The following is a 10,053-nucleotide window of genomic DNA, read 5'->3' as shown; positions in this document are numbered from 1 at the left end:
ACCATCCATAAACTCATAAAGTCAGCAGTAAGCACTTGCAGGCCTGAGAGGGAAAGAAAAAGATAGTCGTTCAACTCCGATCAGTTTCTAAAGCTGAAGAAAACCCGCCGTCGGTGTTAATTTGGAATCCTAGAGAATGCACGCAAAGACGGACTCGGAGGTGACAAGCCTCGCACCGTCTTCACCGACTAGATCTCCTCGCCGGCAAGTCTACTACGTGCAGAGCCCGTCCCGGGACTCCCACGATGGGGAGAAGACGGCGACGTCGTTCCACTCCACTCCGGTGCTCAGCCCCATGGGCTCCCCACCGCATTCCCACTCCTCCGTGGGTCGCCACTCCCGCGAGTCCTCCACCAGTAGGTTCTCTGGGTCTCTCAAGCCCGGATCTCGCAAGATCTCGCCCAACGACAGCTCGCGCGACGGCCACAGAAAGGGTCAGAAGCCCTGGAAGGAGTGCGATGTGATTGAAGAAGAAGGGCTTCTTGAGGATGAAGAGCGTCGGAAGGGTCTCCCTCGTCGGTGCTATGTTCTCGCTTTTGTTATTGGCTTTTTTGCTCTCTTCTCAATCTTTTCCTTGATTTTATGGGGTGCCAGCAGGCCTATGAAACCCCAGATCACCATGAAGGTATAATTCTACTGTCTTCAAATAATTGTAGTTTATACATTTTTCTTGGCAAATTGTGAAATGGGTTTTGATGAATTTGCTTATTTTTCTCGCAGAGTATAACATTTGAGCAGTTCAAGATCCAAGCGGGTTCAGATTCGACAGGGGTCGCCACTGATATGATCTCCGTGAATTCCTCCGTCAAGTTCACATATCGTAACACCGGCACATTCTTCGGCGTCCATGTCACATCAACACCGCTAGATCTATCTTATTCCGAGCTCACTGTCGCCTCTGGATCGGTAAAACAGAAAAAAACCCTTATTTTTTCTTCACAGCCCAAAATTTAAGAGATCCTGGTCTCAGTATTCTACTTCCTTTAATTCTGTGAATTGGGTATTGCAGGTGAAGAACTTTTATCAAAAAAGGAAGAGCCGAGCATCAGTTACTGTGACAGTGACAGGCGATCAAATTCCTCTGTATGGAAGTGGAGCCAGCCTGAACAGTGCATCGGGAACGTCGGCTTTGCCGGTGCCTTTGAAATTGAACTTCGTGATTCGATCTAGAGCTAACGTTCTGGGGAACTTGGTCAAGCCCAAGTTCTACAAGGGGATTGATTGTTCGCTCACCTATGATCCGAAAAAGCTCAACGTAGCAATCTCGCTCAAGAATTGCACATACAACAATTGATTCTGGAGCAAAGCAGTGAAAAAAATGCAATACTTCTTTTCTTTTTTTTAATATTTATTTAAATTGTTTCTTGGTTCTTTTTGTCGGAGAGAAGTGGAGAGACAGCTCAGCGGTCAACTTTTGAGGTATGGGCAGCGGGCGAGGAACGTGGTTTTGGACTTTTTGGCTGCCCAAATGCCCGACGAGTGGGAAACAGGTTGGATTCCGTTGTAACTTGGAGTGGTGGGTGACCTTTTGTGTAATTTTAAATATAGTGTAAAATTATGAAGGAATTATTTGCCGTCCGGCCATGTAATGCCATTATTAAGTTTATAATGATGCAATAAGATTAATCTTCAGAATTTTGGCTGTGTTACAAATTGTCGGTGAGGATTGTGTTTGGGAGGCTTCAATTTACCTAAATTAAAATATTAAAATAGGTCAGGATAAGACTATGTTATTGGTTTCTAGCTGTGTTTTTCTGTCTCCTAAACATGTACTTACAAACGAAGTTGAGTGAAGTTATGGTTCACTTCGGTTTGAAGGAGTGTTTGTAATTTCTTGGTTTTCATACCCGTTTAGGCCTTTCTTGTTGGAGTGATAATATTAAGGAGGATTAGAGTTTTCTTAAGAGTCTTTTCAAACGTGACGTGGCTTTTAAAATCATTATTCAATTTAAGATGATCATTATTGAATTTTGATGTATTAGTGATTTTAAAATCTACGTTACATTTGAGAGGATTTTAAGAAGACTTCGGTCTTTTTTATATCATTACTCTTCTCGTTGAGGTCTTAGCAAGTGATGCTACTTTGGTCTCACTTAGGAATGGGTAGATTAATTGTTTAGGGTCTACCAACGAACGATCGCCGACTGACAATCGACTTCTGGTGGTTAGTAGGCAGCATAAAAATATTGTTTCGATATCAATTCGGTTCCGTAGGAGATAGAATTGTTTTTTCATCGGTTAATTGACTTTATCGATTTTTCAAATGAAATTTGAATTTTATCTAGTAAATTTCCCTATTATTTTGTCTATGGATTTACTTTTTATTTTTATTTATAAAAGCATATAATTTACTAATTCTCTAGTCATAAGAAAGTTGATAAATCTTAACATAAAAGCTTGTAAAACAAAAAAAAAGTTGAAATTATTCCTTATCGGTATGAAGTTAGAATTAACTTACTTCAACGGTTAAGTAGGCAAAAACATCTCTACCGACACCAACTGAACCTATATCCACCCATAATCTCACTCTTACTCAAGTAGAAAGCCACATGTGGTTCGCTCTTGAAGAAAAAAAAAAAAAAACCATTGCAGTAAAGTGAGGACTCTTTATCCTTATAAGAACTTCTAAAACAAGAAAATACAGCAAAATTTAAACCAAAAGAAAGATAGAAGGGAAGAAAGAAAAAGACTTCAAATCTGGTCCACCGCTGTTGTAAATGTATGAGATCAAAGGGCAACTGGTACTCTCATGATATAATGCAAAAATCACATGGACTGCACCTTATACCTTCTATCTGCAAAAATCCTCTGTTCTAAATGCATCCTTCTTTGTGCTCTCCACACTAATTGCGGTAACAATGAACTAATTAAGCTACAAGAAGTCAACAAGAAACAGCAAAAATGGAGAACCAACAATGAAAATACAAAGATGTTGGTATTAAGAATAGAAGAGAGAACGATGACACAGGCAATATACAGGGCCCAATTCCCAAATGCAGGCCCGGTTGAAGAAGCCCCCACTGGCGGGCCCAATAAAAGCTTTGAGGCGCAGATCAAAAAACCCACTTGACTTAAGTTCCAGATTCCCCAGTAAAGTAGCACACTAATCACCTAAGGGAATCACGGACTACAGGAAGGATCAATTTCGAACCGAGAATTCCAAAAGGCCCAAGCTCTAGATTACTTAGAGTATGTTTGGGAAATAGAGTTTTTAAGTCAAAAAAACGTTTTTTTGGCAAAAACTTCATTTTTAAACTTTTGCTCAAAGTGTGTTTTGGCCTTTTTTTTTTTTTTAATTCTTTGGACCTTCAAAAGCGCTTTCAAATTTTTTACCATAAGAGTAATTTTTTCTTCAAATTGACTTTTTGAATTTTAAACGGACTTTTAAACCCTTCAAATACACACTCAAATATGCTCTTTGTTGATTAGGACACTAATCAATTAGAGAATCGACCAATTACTGGTGGGCCCAATTCCCAATATAGCTTTCCAGTAGGCCCACCAGTCCAAGAGTGCTCCTGGGGGCCCCTCAGGCTTAAAAAGCACGGAAGCGACATCCATTACTGTCAATGCCCATGAAAAACACATTACTGTCAAGTTAAGTTTGTTTGGTCGCGAGCTTCTGAGCCCCATCCTGGAGTAGCCCAGGCCCAAACCATCTGCCTGCTTCTAGACACCATTGTCAACGACGAAAATTGGGCTGCAATTGAGCCAAGCCCAGACCCACCTTTACAAATCTATAAGAGGCACAAAAATAAAAAAAGTAATGTTATTTAATAAATTGTTATAAAATTGAAATGACGTGGTAGCAAGTAAAAAATTAGCGATTTTTTTTTTTTCCCCTTCTTATGGGGCTACCCTTGGTTGGAGAGCACTCAGTATTGGCTATAGAAAAATTAAAATAAATAAAGAGAATACAACGTTAAGAAACCTGTATTCTTTGTAGTTTTCATTACATAAAAAAGATGGTAAATATTGTAGGCTATGGGAAGGAATTGCATATATGGATGAAAACTGAAAAGGCAGTTGAATTTGGAATAGGAAAATTGTTTTTACCTTATTTACTCTCTCATCAAGCTATGGCCCGCAATTAAAACGAAAAATTGAAGGGTCAAAATTAGGACTTGAGTCAAGGCAAGAAAATGAAAAATAGCGTAATTATCGTTGTACTATCGATAATTATACTTGGCTTGATTAACTTTTGTCCTGTAATAATGTTCGATATTTAGTGTGGTAGAAGAAGGCTTGGGAAGCAAGTTTGTATTGGACAAAGTGGAGGAGCTAGAGTGCTTTTCTTTAGGGGATGAGAAGATTGATGAACTTTTTTCTAATCATGCCTTAGAAAGTGATGACAAAGAGGAAAGTGAATATGCTTCCCCCATCATTATAACTATCTTGCATTCTATTATTATTATTATTATTGTTATTATTATTCCCACCACCTCCACTTTCACCTTCCACCGCAAACCCCAGCCGATCTAAGTCCTGTCATACTCATGCCCTTTGCTTTTCAGTTTTTTCTTTTTTCTTTCTCTCTCTCTCTCTCTCTTTCAATAAATATTTTTATTTTTGATTAGTAAAAGGGAAAAGAAAATAAATAAATAAAAAGAAAAAGAAAAATCAATGAAGATCAGTGTAAGTTTACTTCAGTTCAATCATCCAACTCCCCTCCATATTCCCTATAAAGCTGTTTTCTCCTTTCTTTTTCTTCTTTCTCTTTGTGGGGTCTTTGGCCCGCCATGCATCTCTAAGGCTTCTTCCTTCCACTTTGTATATATCTCTATACCTCCTTTTCATAGACGTTATACATCAGTGGGATAATTTTTGAGACTCCTTTATATTTTCTTTTGCAGTCAAAGTTATTCCTTCTTTAATCTCAGCTTTGGTTTCCTAATATTGTTTATAGATGTAGGAGTACTTCAAAAATATAAAAGGCACTTGTTTTTTTAGGCTACAAATAACCGAATGTTTCTACTGTTAAATCACTCACAATAGCTTAAATTAATAAGAAATTAATGACAAATTTAAGCATTTAATTAATACTTTAACACTTTTCTACTCAATAAGTGAGGTCTAACGCATAAACTATACTGAAATGAGGGCCGAAACAATGGAGTCAGGATTCGAAATCAATACATCTCCTGTAATACTGTGTTAAATCACTAATTATTTCAAAAGCTTAAGGTATATGTAGTAGGAAATAATGAATTTAATTGTGTATTACATAACCTAAAAATTAGTTTTACCTAGTTTAGAATATTGGATCATTTTGGATTGACTCGAGCGGGATTCCACTTGCATCCTATGGACCTAATTATTTTGGGGGTTAAATAAACTTACGCCCCTTGAACTAACAATCATTTTTAAAAGAGCCTCATAAACTTACAGATGTGATATTTGGATATATCAAACTACCATTTTATAGCAAAAAGGGCACTCTGTTAGCGTTGATAGTTAAGATTGATCAAAAATAAAATTTGACCAAAATCTTCTAATAATACCCTCACTTTGACCATAGAAAAATCAAATTTGCCCTTTATAATAATTAATCAATAAAAAAAAACTATTTTTTAATGTAGTTTGTTTTGTTATTTTTTTATCTTATTAATTATTAATTTGATTTTCTTAGCGAAAAATGTGTATTTTAAGAAATTTTAGGTCAAAATCTCACATCGGTTATGGAGTTTTTTTTTTTTTTTACTAAGAGTACATTAATATACATAGTTAAACATAACTCTAGCCCAAAAGCCTAAGCCAATGGGTTAAGGTCGACTTAAGTATATTAAGTATTCTTTTCTTTTTTATATTTTTTCAATGTGGGATTCAACACTCATAAGTGAACTCACTCAGTTTGTAAGGCTGTTTTGAAAATTACAAACTTAAGTGTATTTATCCCTTATTTTGGATGTATATGAGATGTCTCCGGCATAAGGAACTTGCGGTGTAGAATTTCTTCATGTCACTTTCAGTCAAGGAGGGTGTTCCCCGAGAGAATCTCAGTTAATGATAACCTAATTTACATGATTTGTTTTCTATTTTTGGTGGAGAATTCATTGTATATCTAAAAGCAGGTGTTATCTAGTGATGATGATAATATATATCATAAACCTGCATGCAACATTGTGTTAATGAATTTCAGCAAAGCCATCAAAAAAAATATACCTGGAATACGTTTATATGGGTAGAAGGTTTCATGGGTCATATATGCACATTAACCTCTTTTTCTTGTGTGTTTTAAGGTATAATTAATTAAAAACCTTAATCTTGGTTATAGAGTAGCCTGAGTAGGGTTTGTCTGATATGGTTGTATTTATCTGTTCTTTTTGTTGGTCTAGTACGTATCCATGCTTCTTGGTGGGACGTGAAAACAGCTTCACTGATCTTCATCTGTAAATAAAGCCAATATAGCATATCAGAAGAATGATACGTATAGTTTCTGGGTTCCACTTTTGGCAACAGTGGTTGTGGTCCTAGAACAACAAACCCCACCTTAACTTTCACGTCCTTTGTTAATTCATTCATTAAACTAAAGGAAAAAAAAAAAAAAAACAAAACAAAACATCATTGTGCATTAACCCTAGCTAGCTGCAAATCTAGATGACTTTCATATTATCCTCTAGAATCACCAAATTTTCCATCTTCAATCATATCACAGGTGTATATCTACATAGTGGGGTTTGATAATTAGCAGCTAGCAAGGCTAGCATGGGGTTTGAAGAAAATTAAAATGATAATAATGAGGATAATGATTGTTGGATCTCCTATAATTGGGGCATCCTTAGCACCTCCGGTTAAGGTGCGCGTGAGAACAGAACATGAATGCAGATATGGACCAGATTGTGGACCGTCAAATGTTCTGCATCAGATAATATTCATCACTTGCAAACTTTATGCTTGACATGATTGAGTAGAAGCAAAAGGGTTTTCTTAGTGGATAATTAGGTGGCAATAATATTAGTATGATTATAGAAATATGTGAAATTATTAAATCAGTGAAAACCAGACTGTCCGGATCAACCAAACAACGCATGCAAATGATTTTAGTATAACGGCATAATAATAGTAATAGAAGAAGAACAATTATATTTACCCGTTATTATTTGATTTGGATTTAGTTATTGAATTTTCAATTTTAATAATACAGTCCTTATAGTTTGCCTAAATTTAAAATAGATCTCTTTATGATCACTTTATTGTCAAAATTAACAGTTTGTCATTTGCCACGTATATATGTCTCATTTAACACGTTAACATCCATCTTAACACCCCAATGTGATATTGCCACACGAACAAAACTGAAGTCTTTTTGTTACTGTGTGTTTGCTCTTTAAGTTTTCTGATTTTATGTTTCTTTAAGTTTTATATGTTAGATCGATTATTTTTTGTTGGCCTTTTGTGTTTTTTTTTTTAATTTTTTTTTTAATAAATGACATAACACTTGTTGACGTGATATTGCATTGGAGTGTTCCTGACGTGTCAACTTTAGTGGTAAAGTAACAGGGGAACTTATTTTTAAACTTTCTCTTAACCTAAAGATTGTGTATTCTTAAAATTGAAATAAGATGAAAACTTATGTGGCTTAATATGATTTTTTTTTCTTAATAATAAAAATAAGTGTGAAATTAAGGTAATTTTCACCGAATTTCGATGAGGTAGATGAGATTGGGGATTTTGATATGGTGCATTATTGGCTGTCATCAGAAAAAAATGGCACTTTAAGCATTTGCTTTGTAAGTAATGGACGTGAGAGGTGGGTCTTGCTATATATGCATGAAATGATGGTGAAGATGATGGAGGGACCCAGATTGGGGTGATGATCACACGGAATCCCTTGGATTGAGGAAGTATTTTTGTAGCAGCCTTGAAGTGTGGGGCCCTTTTCCAAAACACCTTTTCCTCAACGTTCATCAGCCACAGTATAAAAAGAAGAGAAGAGAAGGGAGAAAAAGAATGTGATGTGCATGTGATCCAACAGCCTTTATGTTCCCCCCCTCCCTCCCCTCTTCTTCTTCTTCTTCTTCTAAACCAAAATACACCATTCCCTTCTTCTGTTGTCTTTTTTGACATTCGGTGACTAATACTACTTTTTCCGTTAATCATATTTAGGTCATACATGGGTGTCCATGTTTTGTACTAAAAACTCCATTTTGGGACCCATCTTTTGACATGCGAGGTCGGCCATGGTCTGATTATGTTAAAAAAGCATGTTATTAGTGCGATTCAAAGGTCCGATATCACATCAATGGGATTATCTAAAGCTCTTTTTTTTTTTCTTTTTCTTTTTCTTTTTTAAATTTGGGGTACTGCATGTAATAATGTTAATATATAGTTATCTTGTTGTAGAATATACTATGAACCCTAGCAATTATCCTGTATAAATGGCAAAGTTTCTGACGTTTATGGAAGGATCTTTTTCTCACGTAGAAGTTGAATTGGGTGTCTTTAACAAAAGAAAAAATAAAGGGAAAGGAAAAAAGAGAAGGAAAAGAGGAAAGAAAGATAATGGGAGGAAAGACAACTCTTGTTGTTCTCTCCTTTTAATGCAACTATAAAGTGAGTTAAAATGAGCTTTGTTATTTGATATCAAACAATATATATATATAGGGCCATGCAAGTCTACATATATTTTTTTCTTCTTCTTTTTTATGCGGAAACCCTTTTGGACTAAGATTTTGGATAGATTATTCCTGGAAGAAGCTGCTTTTTTAACGTCTTTTTTATGAAAAAAAATTTAACTTTTGCATGGACGCATCAGACCCTCTCCCTTTTATTTATTTAATCTACTTTATTAATTAATAGGTCCCTTCAAAGTAAATATCATTGTTTACTTCATATGGGACAATTTATTTGTTAATTGTGACAACTAAATGTATATATATATATATATATGAAAACAGTAATCAACTAAATGCACCTGGTAGCTAGATCGATCGATGGCTATGTTGTAAAACAAAAAACTCCCAAGTACTGAGGGTAGATTAATTTAGAAAAATGCTATTTTGCATTTCCTAAGCATTCTTATATTATACTCAGTTAATGCTTAATTTACTCTTAATTTTTTTAAAGCCTCGTTAAGTTATGGGATTTCCTGAGTACACCAGCTTGCAAGTGTGGACATTATGATTGGCTTAACCACCGTCTAAATAAATTAATCTTGGATATGATTGACATTTAAAACTATCAAAATAAAGCTTAATTTGGTCACTAAAAAAAAGGAATAAAGCTTTGATCCCTAATGATTGAAATCCGACTTTCCATATTGAAGGGTAGCTGAGGACATGAAATTGATTTGTTCTTCAGCCTTTAAGGTAATTTTTTTTTTTAAAAAAAAAGTTTCTTTCCCATGGAGTAATGCTAGAAAATAGAAACCACACACACACACACACACTATATATATATATATATATATATATATATATAATGCTGACATAATAGTTTCAACCAACCTTAAATTTGTCATTGTTAAAAAAATAAATAAAAAAATCCAGTCAACATTGGAAAAATAATTATGCAATAAAAACGCGGTATGTAACATTACTTTTTCTGATTAAGAACATGTCTATTGAATCAAATCCAATAAAGTAATGTTATAATTTTTTTTCTTCTTCTTCTTATAATTGTCCCACAATGCTGATGTGAAAATAACCCTTCTATGAATCATTGTTTAAAAAAATTTAAGGGCTTAATGGGACTGTCACGTTAACATTGTAAGATAGTTATGTGTGGTATTAAAATATAGCATTACTCAATCCAGTAAAAGGACCAAAATAAAGGAGCCAATTATAAAATAAAGGGAATTGCAAGGTCTAAGAATATAATATTGTTATTATACCTAACATTGGAGTCCCTTAAACAGACAATATAATTTGCATATAAATGCCCCTATTTAACTAATGAGATTGCCACCTTTTATTTTATTTTATTTTAGAAATATGGAACTTCCATTGATAAAATTTCATAAATATAAAGTTCTTACATCATAGAGCATACAACTCTGAAAAATCATAGCCGAAAGTTATGAAAGTTACAAAGTCACACTACAAAAATTATGGT

At 34.8% G+C, this 10,053-nt stretch overlaps 1 protein-coding gene across 1 annotated transcript; it reads left to right on the top strand.

The window, feature by feature from the left end:
* Window positions 1-1,635, top strand: LOC132184220 (uncharacterized). The gene is made up of 3 exons (XM_059597767.1): window positions 1-625; window positions 721-906; window positions 1,010-1,635. The coding sequence occupies exons 1-3, from the start codon at window positions 137-139 to the stop codon at window positions 1,292-1,294; spliced, it is 960 nt and encodes a 319-aa protein (XP_059453750.1). The 5' UTR covers window positions 1-136; the 3' UTR covers window positions 1,295-1,635.
* Window positions 1,636-10,053: the final 8,418 nt, after the last annotated feature.

The sequence above is a fragment of the Corylus avellana genome, chromosome ca6 (assembly GCF_901000735.1).
Source record: "Corylus avellana chromosome ca6, CavTom2PMs-1.0".
Classification (NCBI taxonomy): Eukaryota; Viridiplantae; Streptophyta; class Magnoliopsida; order Fagales; family Betulaceae; genus Corylus; species Corylus avellana.
Note: the sequence above shows the minus strand (reverse complement) of the source record. Positions and strands in the feature narration are given on the sequence as shown.